This window comes from Siniperca chuatsi, linkage group LG22 (assembly GCF_020085105.1).
Source record: "Siniperca chuatsi isolate FFG_IHB_CAS linkage group LG22, ASM2008510v1, whole genome shotgun sequence".
NCBI lineage: Eukaryota > Metazoa > Chordata > Actinopteri > Centrarchiformes > Sinipercidae > Siniperca > Siniperca chuatsi.
In genome coordinates this window covers 23,657,609-23,678,289 of record NC_058063.1, presented here as the reverse complement: position 1 = coordinate 23,678,289, position 20,681 = coordinate 23,657,609, and the positions used below count along the sequence as shown (strand labels likewise).

Sequence of the window (20,681 nt, the reverse complement as noted above, 5' to 3'; positions counted from 1 at the left end):
TCCTTTCCTGTTTGAACAGGTCGAGGGGTGTATATGTGGAGGTGGAGCTGAGCTGTGGCCCTGGTGTCCGAGCTGGTTGAAACCTGGAGACAAGGAAGCTTCAGATGCTTCAGATAGCTTAGCTTCCAAGGTTGCTCAGTGTATTGGGTCCCTCTCTTCAGCTGTACTGTCTAATCTCAGAGATCTCTTATGTGTTTTTAAAAAATATATTTTTGTTGTTTTTTATGGTGCTATTGCTTATGTTTTATTGTTGTTTCACTGTTTTATGGTCTTATTTTTAATAATTAATAATACTTTGTGTACTTGTTTATTAACAGTGTACACTGTGAAAATATCACCTCTGATGACACATTTGACGAACAATGATGGAGTTACAACAAAGGTAGTCCTTTATTGTCATGAAGGGTTTACATCATTTTGTCTGTGCCCGGCACATGTATAATGATTGCTGTAGATGTATGATATGTTCTAATTTGGTTTATTATTTTCATCATCAAAGAAGGGTGTTCGGCCTAATGATTATACTGTCTGTTCCTAGGCTCAGCTCTGTGGTTGTCCAGTTTCTTGTTTCTGATAAAAACACTTCAGTTGAACGTGGCTCTGCAAATGTTTTAGGACTGTTAATAAGACAAAGAATGAAAGGAAGAAAATAAATAGTTAATAAACGTGCAGATTTGCGTGTCTCTGTATACTCTGCACACATACAATATATTTAAAAATGTGGGGACTGTTTTACTGTTACATGTTTTTTTTCTAAACATTATTATTAATGTTTATTTAATGTGATTAATAATGAAATTAAACAATTTTACTTCAGTATTATACACTGTGTTCCCTTTAACTCTGTCTTACTTTTTGTTGACATAGCTTTTAATTTTCCATGTTCATGTAACATTTGCTCTGCACATGGGACTTGATGACAAATAAAAGAAAAATATAGAATATTCCCAGACTTATACTTTAAGAAGAATATGAATGTTTAGGATTTTAGATACTTGGTTGTGCATTTTCTGCATCTCAAACTGGCCTTTAACGATGTCGATCATTCTGTAGCTTTTTCACCCTGCATGTCAAACAGCAGCAGCTTCCTGCTGTTGATTCCAGTGAACTGTGGTCTGAAGCTGGTGGTTTCTCACTACAGCGTGGTCTGCGTTAGCTGATGGGGATGTGTTTGTCTGTTTGTGCTGAAATGTGTGAACTTGTTTTAACAGAAGCAAGCAGCTTTGTGATCATCCAGTTTCCTGTTTCAGATGTGTTAGGTTAATTATCAATCCATGTTGAAGTTGTATGTGTTATAGTTTATCTATAATATATCAGTTGGACAGGAGCCACATCTGTTTGCTCCAGGGTTAGGAATGGGTCAGGAATGACATGTTATGAGGTAACAGGGCCTCAATGAAGAAGAGCTTCCAGATGTGTCTTGGGAGTCCAGGAAAGTAAGATAAACATGTTTTGAAGGTAACCAAGAAGGGTGTCCCCAACTAAGGTTAAAGGTCAATTTCTAGAATATACATTGAGCTTTTCTTGGTTCTTTGAGTATTCTTGTAATGCTCCTTAGCTGATATTAAACCCAGCCTGATTGAAGGTCAACACGTGGTCCTGTGTATGTGTCCTGTCTTGTCATCTCTCAGCAAAGAATCTTACCCATCAAGATAAATACTGCAGTTATAGTCTGTCATCGTTGACAGCAGTGGTGTTAAGAAGAAAAAAAACATTGGTCTAAAAGCTGGTTCAAATCATCTCCAGACTGCCAGAAATAAAATGATGATGGGTAAATACTAAATCCTTTATGTGATTTATTTATTTATTTGTTCATTGGCCTAAACACTAGGAAACTCAGAAATGTTTATTTCCTGCACAAACTGTTGGGGCTTTAATGTGACTTTATAAAACTGCACTTTGTCAGTGTCCAGGCCTTAAAGCTCACGTGATCAAAATTAAAAAAACTATTAAACCAAACATTCAATAAAACAAAAGTAAAAACATCAAAGCAACAATTTAAAAAAGGCCACGGTGACAATGAACTTTTTCTTTTTACTTTATTGAAAAAATATTGAATATTGTGTACAAAAGAGAATAAGAGAAAGACATTATACAAAAAACAGTAATTTTATTTTAAATGTCATCAATATAGCAGCAAACAACTATTTGCCATGTAAAGAAAAAGTAATGGGGTAGAGGATGATGTCACACCCCCTCTCCGTAGCACCCTTTTGTTTTGGTCTGAGATGCTGGTGCTCTAGTGGGACATTTAGTGTTGTATTGTCACAGACATGCCAGGCTCCACCGTCAGCCAATCACAGTGCACTCCCTCACCAGAGTACTAAACACACACACCTGTTCCCCATCAGCACCTCATCACAGCAGGGATAAAAGCACACCACTCACCTCAGCCTGTTGTTCGGTCTCGTTTATACTAAGGACTCTTCTTGACTTCCGAAGCTTTGAATTACTTTCCTGATCTACTCCAGCGTGTTCTTCCAATCTCCGTGCTCCATCGTCTGGTTGTGAGTGTACCTGCCTCCTCCGTGTGTTCATCCTGTCTACGGTCATCCATCCATCTACAATCTGCACACCCGTAAGACAAAGGACTGTATCTGTGCTCTACTAGCTTACCATTACTGCTCCATCACCTCACCACTTACCTGCATTACTGTGTTGACATTGCTGTTTGCCAATAAAACATCATCTGCCTCCTTCTCGGTGTCTCCTGCCCTTCTGTCCGTAACAGAAGACCGGACCAACACCGAAGGACGAACAGCATGAGTGCCACGGACCCCTTTCAGGAGCTTGTGGATGGTCTTCGCCGTGTGCTCACCACCAATCCACCTGCATCCACACCAGCCCTCACTTCCGTCTCCGCCGCAGTCACTCCGTCACCACCGGTGTACGCCAGTCCCATGGCCAAACCAGCACCCTTCTCTGGTTCGGCTGAGGACTGCGACGGCTTCCTCCCGCAGTGTTCGCTGATCCTGGAGATGCAGCCGCTCCTGTATCCTGACGATTGCTCCAAAGTGCCGTTCATCATCTCCCAGTTGAATGGACGAGCACTCCAATGGGCTGAGACAATATGGTCACAGGATGGACCCGCCACTCAGTCTCTGACCAACTTCGTCACCCACTTCAAAGAGATGTTCGGCAGAACAGCCGGTGATTCATCTGCGGGTGAACAACTCTATCATCTGAAACAGGGTTCAAGGTCCGTAAATGATTATGCCCTCGAGTTCAGGACTCTCGCGGCTGCCAGCAGATGGAATGAGCAGTCATTGATCACCACCTATCGCCAGGGGCTGGATCCCAGGGTATGGCTGCATCTTGCTGCATACGAGGACACCATCAGCCTCGAATGATTCATCCAGCTCTCCATCAGAGTCGCCACTCGTATGCAAGTGTGTCTAGAAGAACACCAGGGCCAGCCGCTGTCCTCAGCATCCCTCCTCCAGCCAGAACCTATCAGCCCTCCAGAACCAGGCCACGAACCCATGCAACTGGAGAATAATAGATTAACACTCGCTGAGCGGCAGAGGCGGCTATCCCGGGGCTTATGTTTGTACTGTGGTGCTATTGGGCATGTCATCTCTACATGCCCCATTCGTCCTCCTTGTTCCATGGTGAGTGCAGTCCTTCCCTCCTTTAAAAGAATGAAGCCACTCTCGACCATGGTAATACTTACTGCTATCGATGTGTCCATCCCAGTACATGCTCTCCTTGACTCCGGGTCAGCTGGCAACTTCATCTCTGGTGCCCTCTGCTGTCAGCTCAAACTCAACCACGCCGTCCATTTACCAGATCCACTCCGTGACAGGCAGACCATTTAGCCGCACACATGTCCAGTTATGTGCTGGTCCTGCTAAACTCCAAGTTGGATTACTGCATGAGGAAAAGCAACATCTCCTGGTTCTTGTGGATTCCACCGCTGATGTGATTTTAGGGCGCCCCTGGTTGGAGCAGCACAATCCCATCATCTCCTGGACCACCGGTGAAATCCTGACGTGGGGCGACACCTGTTTCCCAAACTGTTTCCCTCGCCTACCTCAGCCTCCTACTCCTCGCTCCGAGACACTACCTGTCTGCTCTTCCTCCATAGAGAGTCCGCTGGAGAAACAGTCTGTGGATATTCCACATTGTTATGCCCCCTTCAGTGATGTTTTCTGCCCTAAGAGAGCTACCAAGATGCCCCCACACCGACCATGGGACTGTGCCAACAGGATCACCGTGAAGTTCTGCTATCCTCTTCCCCTCGTCCCAGCAGCTCTGGAACATCTACGCGGTGCCACTGTCTTCACCAAGTTGGACCTCCGCAGCGCGTACAACCTCATTCGGATACGTGAGGGGGACGAGTGAGAGACAGCATTCGTGACTCCTACAGGACACTATGAATACTGCGTCATGCCATACGGCCTGGTTAACGCCCCCTCCATATTCCAGGATTTCATCCATGAGGTGCTCCGGGAGTTTCTCCACAGGTTTGTCTTGGTCTACATCGATGACATACTGATCTACTCCCGGAGCATTGCCCAACATCGCCACCGCATTGAGGAGGTCCTGAAATGCCTCAGAGAGTTCCAGCTATTCCTCAAAGCTGAGAAGTGCTCCTTCCATCAACCCTCAGTGCAGTTCCTTGGATTCAACATCAGTAGCAGTGGCATCCAAACGAATGAGGGGAAGGTAGGAGCCATAAGGAACTGGCCCACTCCATCCACCATCAAAGAGCTCCAAAGATTCCTCAGTTTCTCCAACTTCTACAGAACATTCATCCAGAACTACAGCTCCATCGCATACCCTCTTACTAACCTCCGTAACAAGCCCAAGTCTCTGTCCTGGTCACCAGCTGCCAACGAAGCCTTCAACACCCTGCAGGACGCATTCACCAGCGCACAGCTCCTCATTCAACCTGCTCCAGAGAAGCCCTTCGTCATCAGACGCCTCTACCACAGGGGTAGGAGCGGTGCGCTTGCAACAGCAGGGTAATCCAGCTAAACTCCATCCATGCCTTCTTCTCCCGTAAACTCAGCCCGGCGGAGAGGAACTACAACATAGGCAACAGGGAACTTCTAGCCATTAAACTGGCCCTGGAAGAGTGGAGGCATTGGCTGGATTTACGGTACTCACGGACCATAAGAACTGGGATGCTAAGAGGTTAAATCCACGCCAAGCTCGCTGGGCGCTGTTCTTCACACGGTTCCACTTCAGCATCTCCTATCATCCCGGTCCCAAGAATGTGAAGGCAGATGTCTTGTCCCAGCTACACACCTCAGAGGAAACAAATAAGGAACCTGAGACTATTCTACCTGAGCACGTTATCGTGAGTCCCATTCACTGGTCGGAAACTTCCGTGCCTTCCTCCAGAGCCTCTGCCAACACTCCGCTGGGCTGTCCCCCTGGTTTGCAATATGTCAGCAGGACTCAGCACACTCCACTCATCCATTCATCCCACATATCTCTGGGCACTGGCCACCCAGGGGCCAATGAAACCCTCTCACTGCTAAGGGAATGCTTACGGCCAAACATGGCTAGGGATGTGAGAAGGTACGTATAGGGATGTCAGGAATGCGCCATCTCCAAGAGCCCTCGCCACCTTCCATCCGGTAAGCTACTTCCTCTGCCCGTTCCCAACAGACCCTGGTCACACCTAGGAGTGGATTTCATCACGGACCTACCCGCCTCAAACAACAATACCTGTATCCTGGTGGTGTTGACCGATTTTCCAAATCCTGTTGCCTGATTCCCCTCAGGGGACACTGTACAGCCATGGAAACTGCAGAACTCATGTTCAACCATATATTCTGATATTATGGTATCCCAGAAGACATAGTGTCTGACCATGGGCCCCAGTTCATCTCAAGAGTGTGGAAAGCCTTATTCTCCCTTCTAGGTGTGACCGTAAGCCTCTCGTCTGGATCCCACCCGCAGTCAAACGGGCAGATGGAGAGGAAAATACAAGAGATCGGTCGATTCCTACGTACCTTCTGCTATGTCCACCAGAACTCTTGAAACCAGTTCCTGGGTTGGGCCGAGTACACCCAGAACTCCCTCCGCCAACCAACCACTGGACTCACTCCCTTCCTGCGCGTACTCAGTTACCAACCCCCTCTCTTCCCTTGGTCAAATGAAGCATGTTGTTGGGTTGATTGGGACATTGATTGAATTATTGCTTGAACATTGGAGTAAGTAGAAGTTTTTAGCCATGCTGGCAGCGGAGCTCTATGGATCGAACAAAACACATAAAGTTTATTTTTTAAGGAGATGGCGAAGAAAATGACAATGACGACTCTGCGCCTGCGCGAGTCGTGCTATTCAGAGGATGAGAGGAGTTTCACTGATGTATAAATCCTTATGAGGACAAGTAAGTAATGCTATTATTTAAATAAATACATTGTGATGTAAAAAAAGGGCATAACTCATAAACACAAGAAGCTAGAATCTTCAAACCAATTTTAGCACAACCCAAACAAATGTGTGTAACTTTCTATGTTGAGTTTTTATTTCCTTATTATGGTTTTCTGTGCTCTTTTCAATAAAAATACGTAACAGGTTTTTTTTTGCTTCTTTGTTTCATGGGCTAACATCCCCTATATTAGTGAATTGAAGTCTTTATTGAGTGATATAAATCATTCTTAGGTTGTGCCGACAGGGAATGTTGAAAATTGATAATACTGTAAAAGAAAAAAGAAAAAAAAGACAACTTTATGAGGCAAAACACAAAGATATGCAAAAACGGAAAAGTCTTAATGTGGGTCTCAGTAAGTTTCCTGTGAACTGCAGCAGTGGAAACCAGACCATAAAGTATACAGAGGAAATGGTGGTTTGAACTGCTCTGAGTGAAAAATACAAAGTGTTTGATCTCATATCACCAAGTGGTACCATGGGACAAACATCTCTTCAATGCTCAATCTGTAAGTACGATCTGTTCTGTCCAAATTTCAGTAATTACACTCTTAGCATGTGTTGGAGAAGAATGGAGGTGAGATAAAGGATCATATCAGCTGGGAAACTTCAGATTTTATAAAAACATCTTACAAAGACAGAAGAGTTTATTGATCACTGTGAGAAAAACTAGCAATAAAGGAAAGTCTAGAGAGCGTAAGATGTAACTAACATTACTGAGAAATGTGATGAGCAAACAGGAAGAGAAGATTCATATGTTCAGAAAATGTTCTCACTTTACTCTGATACAACCTTTAAGAGCAGGAAGTGACAACACCTGAAGAAGATTTGTATGTTAAAGGCTTAACGTCAGAGTTTATTGGTGCGAGCTGCTGTGTCAAACACTGTAAAAGTTATCTAAGAAGAGTTTCAGTCATCCAGGTCACAGGATTTACAGATGCACTAACTCAGAGGAGCTGGCTTCTCTGTGTATCTGCTCTTATGTGCAGTGTGTTTGTTCTGTGTTGCCTTCAAGTTCCCATTAAAAGGAAGGTCTGGTGTTTTTCTTGGATTATTCTCATCACTGTCGTTTCTGTTCAGTTCTGACCTCACTGCTGAGCTGCACAACAAACCAAGGTGAGTAAACTTCTTCTGTCAGCGTCTGAAACTCACTGATTGTGTCTCAGAAACCCTGATAGAGAAGTCGGTGTTGAGGACACAGCTGGAAGTCAAACAGGGAGGATTTAAGAGTTTAGGCTGATGATGCCACAAAGACACAAACTCAGAGAAGCTTTTTCATCTGAGAGCTTGAGTCTTTCTGCCCTCATCCAGTGACTGCAGGCGCTCTGAGTTTCTCTGGTCTTTACGACTTTATCAAAGTCAAAATGTCACATCAGAGTTTGTTACGTTCACAACATTTATATGAGGATTTCTTTCCCTGTCAGACAGATCTCTGGGCACAGACTGTAACGTGCTGCATTTTGTGTTGCATTACATGTTTGGACATGAAGCATCACTTTCATCCAGTCTCATTGATCCAGTTATCAACCAATCAGTCTTTGGTCTACAAGTAAATCCTCTAACATCCACCAGATGCTGCTGTGATAAAACTCTGACTGTATTGAAGTGAATGGCAAAACCCCAACTCCTCTCTACAAACACAACTCAATACAGTGCAGCTCTCAGCAGATCTCTGAGCTTCTTCTCGTGTCAGTCTGACTGATTTTTCAGAGTAAGTGTTCCATTGAGGAGATACTGAGACCTAAGAGGCATTTCATCCTATCAGACTCAGCCATGGTGATCGCTGCTCGCTTTCCACACCTCAGTTCCACCTGTGCTCCTCACATTTGGTCCAGATTAGGATTCTGTTGCTGTATAAATACATACCACTCTGCATGATGAGTACTTTTACTGTTAATACTAAAGTACAGTTTGCTGATAATACTTCTGTGCTGTGGTAGTTTTTACTTTTATGTAAAAGATCTGAATACTTGTTCCACCCCTGCCAAGACCAGGGCTCATGTGCTGAGTGTGTTCAGGTTCAGTTTTTGGTTAAAGCTCAGGAAAGGTGGTGGTTTTGGTTTTAAAGATTCAAAAAGTCAACACGTCCGTCTCGTGTCACCGTTGACTTGTATAATATTTTCAAAGTAACTTAACAGCAGCTGAAGACCTCCAGTGGTTTCACTTCTCACCTTGCTGCAGTGATGTATAGGTGTACTCCAGGACACTGTGACATCACTGGTGGGTGTGGTTACAGGTGCAACACTTACGACCACAGCTGTCAGTGACGCTGGGTACTCTTCAACCGAAACCAGAGAGCTTTAAGCTGCAGAAAAACAACCTAAACACAGTTAAACATGCTTGAGTTGCCACTGCAGATAATGTAGGAAAACAAAACAAACACGCTGAACATTTTGCAGATACATTGATGAAAAACGTTTCTTCGTCATGATGATGAAGATGTGACCCTGGCAGCATTATGTTTCTCTCTGTTTCACATTACTGGTATATAAATGTTCATTTTAGGAGGCAGCATTGGTTCATGACGTTTCATAAGTTGTTTTTGAGAGTTACGCAGTAACAGAGATTTATAATGCGAGACTGTGATTTACAACATAAAACATCTTTGTATCTTCTCTGCCTGCAAATGAAGGAACGAGCTGTTATAAAACGATCACAGAGGCTGCTTCAGGTTCAGGTTCAGGTTTCAGGCGTTCTTCTTTGTCAACCCTCAGCTCGTCTCACTGTGAGTCCCAGAAGCTCTCAGCTGTTTAATCGAGAGTCTGTCTCTCTGAGCTGTGAGGACGACAACTCTGCTGGATGGACGCTGAGGAGGAACACAACCAGAGAAACCAGGACTCAGTGTGGAGCTGGCTGGGGAAAACCTGCTGGTTCTTCCTGTAAGATCAGCCACGTCCTCCCATTGGACAGTGGAGTTTACTGGTGTGAGTCCAGAGAGGGAGCAACCAGTAACACCATCAGCATCACTGTCACTGGTAAGCTCAGACTGTGGAGTTAGTATTGATGAAGCTGTGTGTAAATGGATGAAATGCTGTAGTTTGTCTCTGTGTTGAGGTGGACCAGTGATCCTGCAGAGTCCTGTCCTCCCTGTGATGGAGGGACATGATGTCACTCTCCACTGTAAACCAAAGACCCCTCCCTCCAACCTCCCAGCTGCTTTCTATAAAGATGGCTCCCTCATCAGCACTGAGCCTACAGGTCACATGACCATCCACCATGTTTCCAAGTCTGATGAAGGCCTCTACAAGTGTCACATCAGCCGTCACGGAGAGTCTCCACCCAGCTGGATCTCTGTCACAGGTGAGGAGGTTCCCTTTGATTTCAGGACTTATTTCATCCAGAGATTCACCTGACCAGGTGGGATTCTCTCTACAGGTACACCGACAACCACAGCCCCGCCCCCTGCCTCTGCAGCCCCGCCCCCTGCCTCTACAGCCCCGCCCCCTGCCTCAGCCCCCCTCCAGCTTGTGTTCAGACTGGTCTGCCACCTGGTGGTGTTCTGTCCGTACTGCATCTCCACTGTCCTCATGGTGTCTTTATATCGACGCAGGCCCACAGGTAACACTCTGAATCATTCACTGACCTTACAGACACTCATCATCAATCAATCAATCAATCAATCAATCAATCAATCAGTCTCTTCTATCACTCTGGTGTTGATGACTGACAGCTGTCTCTAACAGAAGTTGATAAATGATCTACATTTTCTTTGCTCTGACTGCAGGAAATGACCACGCCCACCCAGGCTGAGCAGGGATTGGATGATGACTTTGATGATGTCATCACTGCTGTCACCACAGAGCATCACTTCTGAGCTGAATAAGAATTACACTGTAAAACATTGTGAGCTGCGAGTGAACTGAACTAAAGTTGAATAATTCGCTGAAAGTCGGCTGATGAGTTTTTGTTATAAAACCAACCGAGTTCGCTGAACTCGAGAAAACGAGTTCAAAAGATATGAAGTTGGTTTTTAAGGCTTCTCCCAGTGAAGCCATTGAGTTTCATGTGTTCGGGGCTGAACTTGATTCCAGCCTTCAACGTGGTTAACACACACACACACCCACACACACCCACAGCGGCTGAAACAGGACAGTAACACTTTAGATGAGGAATCCAGAACAACCAAGTGTTGAAAACAGCATGTTTATGTTGTTGACTTTGTTCCATTAAAAAGATGGAAATGTACATTATGCTTAGTTGGCGTGCACATTATATAACAGCAGCAGGAGTTCACACACACTTGTTTTTTCCCGGTAATACGCTCGTTACATGAAGTTAATGATGAAACATTAGTTGTTTCCATTCTTTACAGTGTGCAGACAAAGAGAGACATTTTAAAATAATATCTGTTTGAGGTCAGAACATTTTACTGGCTGAGTCCAGCGCTGGTCACCAAGTCACATCAGCTGCCAGCAGTTATTTCTTTACTGAACTTGTTTTTTAGTGAAACAGGTTCACTGTGTGTCCCGGGGACAGAGGCCCAGACTATATCCAGTGTTTGGTAAAGACAGGAGAAGAAGAACAGGGTCGGCAGGAGACCAGTCTGATCCAGGTGGCGGTAATGCACCAAAAGCTGTTCACCTACCGCCATAAAACATCAGAAGAAGAAGAAGAAGAAGACATCGCGAGAACACGACGGCTGCACGAGATCCAGCAGAGCTCTTGTATCTCAGCCTGAAGATCTCCGAGGACAGAATCCAGAGTCAGTCCAGGACCGCGCAGTCCACCACTCACAGCGGAGACCTGCAGGACGATGGAGAACCAGAACCCGGAGCACAGAGGACCAACAGCGGGCTCGAGCTCTGATAGCACCGATGTTCAGGTCAGTGTTTATGACTTCACCACGAGATTAAAGACACGAGGAAGAGTCTCGAGGGTCCGAGTATCATCCGTTCATTCTGTTGTCAGAGACCAGACCCTGAAAACCCGCTCCAGGGTTTGTGTTTACGGGTCTCGGTGATTTCTGGTTTCACCTTGCAGAGAGTGATCTAAAGGAAAACACAGAATACTTCCTGCTTTCTGTGTTTGGATGAGTTCCCGCGTGGCGCATGCGCGGTGCACCACGTGTTCTATCTGGAGCGCGCAACAATGAGAAACGATCTGAGGAGGATTTTGTTGTTGTTGTCACCGCTGCTGACAGGCGGCCTGCAGCTGGAGCCGGTCTGTCCGTGTGCGTCCAGTTCTTTGTTTCGTTTTGAACATAAAACGGGACAACAGATCTGTTTTTGTTATCAGAATCGAAAAACGACAAAACCAAATTCAATTTGGGTGTTTTCAAATTCCTTTTTTCGTTTTACCTTTTGAAGAAGGACACAAGGAAAACAAGACAGGTGACCCGGAAGTACAAGTAAATCTATCAAAATAAAAGCCAAGAGGTTAAGTGCAACATTATGCAAGGCCAGGATCCATACCAGGGGGACGTTAGAACATAAATAAATAAATGCATAACTGCCTACATAGGCTGAATAAATCAATATCTTTTTTGAAGCCCCACAATCAGGCGCGACTGCAATCTGGCGCCTGCAGGGATCATTAAGTAGCCAGCTGGTCAGGCTTGGCGTAGCATGGCCCCTGTATCTGGATGACAGAATAATGCCCTGGACTGCATACTTTGTTTCTTGTTAAATTTTTTTGATATTTATTTTGGCTAAGTGAATTGTTACTAAATACTAAAAGTTGAAGTGAAAACACTGCAGACCACTGATGGGTCAGAGGTAATCATCACTCGCGCGACATTGGACATCCTGCATTTTTAGGTTAGGTTACAGTTTGTGAGTGAATAAAGGCTGCAGCTTTTCAAGACCAAAGGAAGGCTCCCGTGTGTTGTTACGCAGACGGGGTACTACCTACAGTTGAGGTACCAAAAGCGAGTAGAGTCGCGCTGTAATGTGCGGTGGAAATACAGCTTTTGTGTGACTGATGTTTCATGTATGTTGCACTGCTGTGTTTAAAGGAAAGCAACTGTGGCAATCGTCGTGCCTTATTTCCCAAATGTGTGATGTTGTCAGATCTATTAATGTGCTAGTGGATTACATTAAGGAATTATTTTGTTAAGAAATCATATTCCTTCATGAAACCATACAGGGTTATTTATTTCTGTTTATATTTTCATATACCACATCCATATACTTTGTACCTCTCTCCAAGTGCCTAGATAAAGTTTGAATTGATCTGCTTCAGTGTCCAGTCTTAATCAATCCCGCTGTGGATGAATATCCAGCCTCAATACTAGGTGCTCACACAAGTTAAATAGGTATATTTCCAATAGTCATTTATGGTTCTAGATAGCTTGCTCCAACATGACATCTCACTTACTCTTTCTTTCTCTCTTTGTCTGTCTGTTGCTATAGAAACGGAGAGGAAGCGATGGACTCAAATATCACCCCTGTCAGCACTGTGACAAATCTTTTACAAGATCAACATCTTTAAAGATTCATCAGAGACTCCACACTGGAGAGAAACCATACAGCTGTGACCAGTGTGGGAAAGCTTTCATTCAGTTAGATAAAATGAAAATCCACCGACGTGTTCACACTGGAGAGAAACCATATAGCTGTGACCAATGCGGGAAAACTTTTAAAACATCAGGTTACCTAAAAATCCACCAACGTGTTCACACTGGAGAGAAACCATACAGCTGTGACCAATGTGGGAAAACTTTCACTACATCGGGTGACCTAAAAGTACACCGTCGTGTACACACTGGAGAGAAACCGTACAGCTGTGATCTCTGTGACAAAGCTTTCACTACATCATCTGGCCTAAAAGAGCACAGGCGTGTTCACACTGGAGAAAAACCATACAGGTGTGATCTGTGTGACAAAGCTTTCACTAAATCATCTGAACTAAAAGAGCACAGACGTGTTCACACTGGAGAGAAACCATACAGGTGTGATCTGTGTGACAAAGCTTTCACTAAATCATTTGACCTAAAAGAGCACAGACGTGTTCACACTGGAGAGAAACCATACTGGTGTGACCTGTGTGGGAAAACTTTTACTCAGGGTAGTCACCTTAAACGCCACCAACGCATTCACACTGCATCGTATTGAACATTTTTCAGAGCCAAGATAGCCGTTTCCTCCTGTCTCCTCCCCATGCCCTGATAGCTATTGTATTGTGAGTTTCTTTACAACAGTAACATTATATTCTAAGTAGTTTGTTATCGTTGCTATGACTACGTACTGGCCTGCCCCTCCGTTTCTTTCCGTTGATGATTTCTTACAGTGTATGTACAAAGAGAGACTTTTTTTACAAATATTTGTTTTGAGGTCAATAACCTTTTTTATTATTAATTGTCTTTAATTATTCATGTAGAACCAGAGCTGCAGAATGAAAAAGCTACAAAGATGAAGTGATAATTAAGTGAAGTTAATCAAATTTTAATGTAAGCTAACAACAACCTAAAAAAAACAGGAAGAAATGTTGATAAGCGTATAGCTGAGCTGGAATTAAGGCTGTAACAATTATGAAATTTTAGTTGACGATTAATTGTCATACAAATAATTGCGATTAACAATTTTAATTTTCTTTTTCTGAAATAATTGTGACAGCCCTAGCTGGAATCAGATTTACAAAGATGGAAAATTATTTTAGTTCTTAAAGTCAATGTAAAGCACAGAAGTGTTATTAACCACCCAGCCAAATTTGAAGGATTAAAAAATTGCCAAGTAAATAAAATAAGTTATCAAAATCTTGAAAAATTTGCAGTATTCTCTGCTCTCAAACGCTGGGGGTGTATCCACTGAGGGCAAGGCCAATATAACATTACATGCAGTAACATTAGCGAGCTTACACAATGTAAAATCACGTTAGGGGGTTGCAAAATTTAGTAGAGTTACTTTGGACTACCTACTATAATTATAACATAAGCACACAAGACAGCTTACAGTCATTGGTTGGTACGACGATGGCACTAGATAGTCAGTTCGGCCCCATACATCAGTGACAGCGGATTTTCAGTGAATCCCAGTTGTCTCTGATTCAAGTTTGTAAAACTATCGTGTGTAAAATGTTCACTGCAGAGGCGGGAGTTGGTGGTGATCTTCAGCTTTCCATCAACGTGGCTCTTCACAAAATCAATCCACATCTTCTTGATCTCATCATTCTTTGGAAATTTTAATAAGGAGACCGAGCTGTTTTGTAAATTCTCGCATTCAGGGAATATGCAATATGGTGGTGTTGAAGAGTCAGAGTGTGTTTGAGCGCCACCTGCTGGTCATGAAGCAGACAGAGCAGAAAGAGAAATAATGAAGAGAACAGAGTGCTGCTGTTTCACCATCTTCTGCTCTTCCCTTCATTGTTTTCCTCTCTGGATGTTGCTGTGCTCTGACAGTAAACCACTGACGTTTAGTGACTGAAGGAGCAGCTTTTCTTTCTTACTGAGCTTTCGAATGTGTCTGTTAGCTCACGTGACCTTTGACCTTGTCAGCATTTCCTCCCTTACTGTAACGTGCAGAAGCTGATGTGGTTCCTGCAGGAGACTGTAAAGTTGGTTCAATCACACAGTGGTTTGGATTCTACCTGCTGCAGTTCAGAATTACTGCACTTCTGTTTTGGCTCCGCTGTTACTGAGTTAAGACGAGTTAAGGTATAATAAGTTGAACTTAGCATTAAAAGCACCAAGTTTCAGTTATTTTGATAAATAACCTTCGAAATGAAGCTGCTGCTGTTCCTCACCTTCCTAATGTGTTACACAGAGACATATACAGTATACTGTACATACATATATTTTATGTATTCATGTCTTTCTGCCACATTGTTACTGTTGACTTCTTCAATATTTAGCCACCATGACCACCATGTTTCCTGAACCTTGTCGAAGTGTCAGAGTCTAAACAGAGCCATAAAAGTCCATCTTTCTTTAGTTTCTACGAGCAGATGTTGTATTACATTGACAGAAAGCAAATCTAATTTTACTGCTATGTTCAATAAAAACACACATGTACATGAAGTTAATCTGTTGACAAACGGTGGAAATATTAGCAAAAGAAAGTCAAGTTACTGAAATCAGTAATGTAGAGTGGATGAAACTAAATATAAATCAACAAGTGTGTGGAGAGGAGATCTCCCTGGATTCAAGTCCAGGCCTGCAGACCAGAAAACAGAATCAGAAATGCTGCAATATGCTTCAATAGTTTTACATTGAGTAATTCCAAGTGCACAAAATGAAACTAAAGTTATTGCAGTAATGCAATTCTGGGGTGGGCTGTAAACCACATACAATTACAGAACGCTCTGCCTCACCTGCACAAGTCTTCCATAGAGGTCAACAAGGGATAAAAATATGCATTTTTATTTTTCAGATGTAGATGTATCAGAATGGAGCCAACATTCAGTCTAATTTACAATTTTACATTTTTGTTTTGAATATCAAGTTTTTACAATAGTGTGTAAACGTGTAAAAGTGAGTGTAAATACACAGAGGTTTGGTTCAGTCTGAGTGAGAAAACAGTTGATGAACTTTGAAAGATGTGGTCATTAAATGTATTTTGAGTCAAGCAAAGTGATCCACAGTTTAGACCACACTGACTTCTGTTGTTGTGACTGTGAAGAGTTTTGAAAAAGTAAGTCAGTATTGAAAAGTGTGCATGAGTAACTGTAAAAACTAAATGGTAGCTCACTATCACTCACAGGAGGAGAAAAGTAGAAACAAGAAGTTTGTAGAAAAATCAGCAGTGAGCTGGACGACAGAAGAGCTCCATCATCACTGCTGAGAGCACAAACACAGAGTTACAACAGGAAACATCAAGAAGGGAAAATAGAACTGCATGCAGCAATATTTCAAAAGACACAAAGTGAGCGTCCTGCACCGTTTATATGTGACAAACTGTTTCCTCTGTGTGTCTGCAAGTAAACAAGAGGGATGAAACTTCAGGTCGGTTCCAACATGGTATTTTATCTAAATGCAAAACGTGTCACGTCACATTCAGGTGTTCCTGGGAAAAGAGGACAAACATAAACTGAAGCCAGATTCACCCATCAGTTACAGCTGCATGTAGTCCACATAATAAAGTCTCCAGTAATAAAGATTTTGGCAGCTGCTGCTTCAAATCAAACTGTTTAATCCAAATGCTCCACAGTTAGTGAGTATGAATTATTTCTAATTAGAGGTGACAAATGACTAATATTAGAGAATAAACATTCAAACTGTTCTGTGAGTTATCTGACTGCTCAGTAAAGATGGTGGGTAAAGGACACGAGAAACTTTCTGAATTGTTCTTTTTTTGTGTGATTGAACAATTTAACAGGTATTTCCATTCTGTAAGAAATAGTTTTAATTTCTTCAATTACTTGGTTCTGTTACAACTAAAACACTTTCACATTTGAAGGGCACATTCAGTTTAGAGTTTAAATCTTGGGTAACAACATCTGGGAGAAGTGAAGCTTCGGGTATTTGTCAATCTACGTCAAATGCACCTCTGAGGTGGGATCCGAATGATCCACAATTTTGGCATCAAATTGATCCAGATCTCTGCCTTCAATTTTGAAATACCCAAATTCAGCATTTAGTCCGGATTAAAGGTGGGATTGGATTACCAAATTTGAATATGAATCTTCAGGATCAGAAATCTTTGGACCTGCTTTGAAATACAAAATTTTCAGATCAGAATCTAATCCGATCCAATCAATATAATCCTGTGAGATCATTTTGAAATACCGGCCCCTGGAGGTTTGATCCTGATATGGCATCCATCAATGGCACCAGCAACATGGACAAAGGCTGGACTCTGTGCTAGCTGAGTCCAGCTCTGGTCACCACATCACATCAACTACCAGCATTTATTTATTTATCAAATTTGTTGTTTGTGAGTTGCTAAGTTTGTAACACATGAAGTTATTTCTTTCTTTGTGTAAAAACATTACGTACAAAAAGCGTCACCATGATATTTTCAAGAATTTCCTTCACACTTGTAATCGTCACATCAGAACAAGTGTGAAGGAAATTCTTGTGAGCTGGTCCACTCTTTGTGTCTTACACAAAAGTATTTATTGATGCTCGACCGAGGACTAATGGTAAAAGCAGTACAAGTGATAACACTGTGAGGTGCTGGTCCACAATATTTATCCCTTCGCCATCTTGAAGGAGCCCACGATGTACCCCCTTCAAGGTCATTCGCTGCTGGCCTAAATGTGTGTAACCATCTCATTGGATGTTGAACTCTAAAGTCATGTTGGCATTGGGAGGTCACGTGTGTTACATTCTACAGAGGAGTCGGTCTGTATCTTTCGCCACGTCTGAGACACACAATGCAATCAATCGGCCTTGAGGTTGTCTTGGTAACGGCCCTGTCTGTCTGCCCAGCTGTCGTCATGCCAAGGCAGAGGAGACTCAGAGGAGACAGCAGAAAGAACCATTGCTAGGGACACAAGGTCAATCCATTTCTGCAATATTATTTGGGCAGCATATCCATCTTACCTTACCAAATTACTTTCATATAATAAATTCATTTCATATTCTAAGAAACAAGAGAGAGGAAACGAGAGCCTTCTCCACTTTTTTCTTTAGAAAATATTTCCTGCTGTTTTTAAAACATGCTTATTTATGTTTTAAACAGAGGAGGAGGAAGTATACGGATCCTATACTCTGTTAGAAGTAAAAGTCCTGCATTGAAAATGTTACTTCAGTAAAAGTATGTAAGATAAATCAGGAAAATGTATTTAAAGTATTAAAAGTACTCGGTGCAGTAAAATGTCCCCTGTGACTGTTATACTATTATATCATTAGATTATTATTACTCATGCATTAATGTAAAAGCAGGATTTTACTGTTGTAGTTGTGTCGGAGAATTTGGGGAGTCATAAAAGTTTTCTGGGTGCAACAGAATTTATGGGAACAGACTTAATAATGGTTTTGTTGTAGAGAAGGCCTCTCCTCCTCCTCTATGTTTATGTCATGTTGGGTCAACGGCAGCCAGCTGTCTGAGGTCATAGATAAGAGGGGCCTTGGGTAATCTGTGGGACTGCTTCTGTTCTGATTAGTTTCACACAGACTGATCTGTGCCAGGTGTACGTTGCTTCTCTGTCGACAGATTTGTTTGTAATAAACATATATTCATGGGCCCATCTTTCTTCAGCTGAGTACATCTCTTTTTCTTCAACAAGCTGGTGGAGCTGGAGCTCACGTTGAACCGGTTTGTATCGGACTGCAGCTGATGATGCTTTTCATTCTGGATCCATCTGCTGATTCTTTTCTCCATCAATTGATTGATCGTTCGGTTTGTAAAAATTCAGAAAATAGTGAGAAATTTAATTTAAAACAAAACATCTCAGTTTTCAACTCTTCATATGTTTTGTGCAAAAAATCTTAATTAGTAATGTAACTGAAGCTGTCAGATAAAAAGTCCAATATTTCCCTCTGAGATGAAGCGGATTGGAGCAGAAATAAAAAGACTGGTTTTAAATACATGAATTGCAAACATTAGATTATGCTTGTATGTTTTGTGTCTGCAGAAATTAAATTGGGTCCATGAAGATGCTGGTTTCATGTTTACATACATGAATTACAAGCTTCCACATACTTTTCATCATTTTCATTTATATAATCAGATAATCTGATGGGGATGTTGGATATGTCACACTGACACTTTACGACCGCTACCTCCTGTTTCTTCTCGGGAACCTTCAACACCTCCCGGTTTTACAACACACACTGAGAAATAAGTGCTAATCACAAGCCTTTATTAATTGCTGGGGGAAAATTTCCTACTAAAAAACATCTCTAAAAACTTTAGAGATAGAGATAATTTCATCCGATTAGGGCTGCACCTAATGATTATTTTTTTATCGATTAATCTAACTGTTTCTTCGATTAGTCAATTAATCTAACGACTATTTTATCGATTATTCTAAAGATATTTTTTTAATTATTCAGTTAATTGATTTACCCAAAATAAATATCAAAAACTTGTGTTAATATTTTAATATTTTATTCGATAATTTTCTCTTAAAAACAAACAAATGTAACAAGAAACAAAGTATGCAGTGCAGGGCGTTATTCAGCAACAAAAATATATTGGTCGATTGAAAATATTATAATATTTGAAAGAATAAATAACCCCATTTCTAGTAGGTTATTCATTATTTCACCATTTTAATTTTACTTAATTTACTCACAAACTACTTTAATCTGCTCACCTTGCTTTTCTGAAAAGCTGTTTTAATGATTCCTGATGAGTATTTTCTTAATATCCATCAATCTGCCAAGTATTTTTTCGATTAATCACTTCTTAAGTAAAATGTTTAAACATGCCCATCGCTGTTGACAAAAAGTCCAAAGTGATGTCATCAAATTGCTTGTTTTGTTGGACCAAAACTTCAGACCTTAAAAATATTCACTTTATTATCACATAAGAGAAAGAAAAGAAGCAAATCTTCATAACCGAGAAGCTGGAACCACAACATGGTTACTGTTTTTACTTTAAAAAATTACTTGAACGATTAATGGATAATCAAAATAATTGCTAAATATTTTGTGTAAATCGACTAATCGATCAATTGTTTCAGCTCTGCTTTCATCCGTATCCCAACAGCCTTCTTCAGCCAATGGATCAGGCTTAGTTGTCATCACATGACCTCAGTATGACACTTCAGTCACATGATAACAGGTGGTTGTATTCGGGTGGAGATGCTAACCTGTGTCTCTGTTCAAAGATGCTCTGTGGTGTCAGATGTGAATGTCCTCCTCGATCTTTCTCCAGGCGTCCACTGACTCCTGGTCGCTGACCTTTGACCTCTGCCCAGTGGATGCTGTGAGTGGTTCAGGTCTGGTGTTCACAGGCAGACAGGAAGAGGTGGTGAATAAACAGGGACTACAAAAACACTGAAGACGACATTTGTGTTCAGTCTGAACGAACCATTGCTGTGAAAGTGTGATTTAATCTGATATTATTGTATTTTCATGATTTGACTCCATTTGAACAGCTGTTTGCATTCTGTTTTTATTCAGTAAAAGTGATTGTTGCTTTCTGTTTAACTTGCATCCTGCCAGGATTAGGTGGGGGAATAATCTGAGCTGTAGACTTGAGACTTGGACTTGAGTCGTTTTCAATATTCTCATTAAATTAGTCGACACAAAGAGATGCTTTGACTCATCATTTGAAACTGTTCATTCAACTGTTTCCATTCAACTATATTTGTTGTGCTGTTGTAATTGGGGTTCTCAGCACTGACAAACTGAAATGACTTGTTTTATAACTAAGTCATGAGATAATTGGACTTGTCCTGAAAGACTTGATCCAAAAGTCTCATTATCATTATTTTACACCAGTAAGAGAATAAATCACCTCATTAGT

The 20,681-nt window shown here is 42.0% G+C and overlaps 3 protein-coding genes across 3 annotated transcripts in view; 2 read left to right on the top strand and 1 right to left on the bottom strand.

The window, feature by feature from the left end:
* The window catches only part of LOC122870221 (Fc receptor-like protein 5), a 337,942-nt gene that overhangs the window by 154,627 nt on the left and 162,634 nt on the right, over positions 1–20,681 (bottom strand). The window lies entirely within an intron of this gene.
* LOC122870257 (Fc receptor-like protein 5) lies at positions 6,851–10,275 on the top strand. Its single transcript, XM_044184333.1, has 6 exons — positions 6,851–6,896; positions 7,468–7,503; positions 9,102–9,362; positions 9,442–9,687; positions 9,763–9,945; positions 10,112–10,275. Exons 1-6 carry the CDS (start codon positions 6,866–6,868, stop codon positions 10,135–10,137), a joined length of 783 nt encoding a protein of 260 aa, XP_044040268.1. The 5' UTR covers positions 6,851–6,865; the 3' UTR covers positions 10,138–10,275.
* LOC122870260 (zinc finger protein 239-like) lies at positions 10,752–15,896 on the top strand. The gene is made up of 2 exons (XM_044184343.1): positions 10,752–11,209; positions 12,738–15,896. Exons 1-2 carry the CDS (start codon positions 11,141–11,143, stop codon positions 13,437–13,439), a joined length of 771 nt encoding a protein of 256 aa, XP_044040278.1. The 5' UTR covers positions 10,752–11,140; the 3' UTR covers positions 13,440–15,896.

Bases quoted from the DNA above. Each gene is read 5' to 3' on its own strand.
- LOC122870257 (XM_044184333.1), top strand. From the start codon at position 6,866: ATGGGACAAACATCTCTTCAATGCTCAATCT. The intron at 9,363-9,441 runs GTAAGCTCAGAC...CTCTGTGTTGAG, and splicing joins CATCAGCATCACTGTCACTG to GTGGACCAGTGATCCTGCAG. The intron at 9,946-10,111 runs GTAACACTCTGA...CTCTGACTGCAG, and splicing joins ATATCGACGCAGGCCCACAG to GAAATGACCACGCCCACCCA.
- LOC122870260 (XM_044184343.1), top strand. From the start codon at position 11,141: ATGGAGAACCAGAACCCGGAGCACAGAGGACCAACAGCGGGCTCGAGC. The intron at 11,210-12,737 runs GTCAGTGTTTAT...CTGTTGCTATAG, and splicing joins CTGATAGCACCGATGTTCAG to AAACGGAGAGGAAGCGATGG.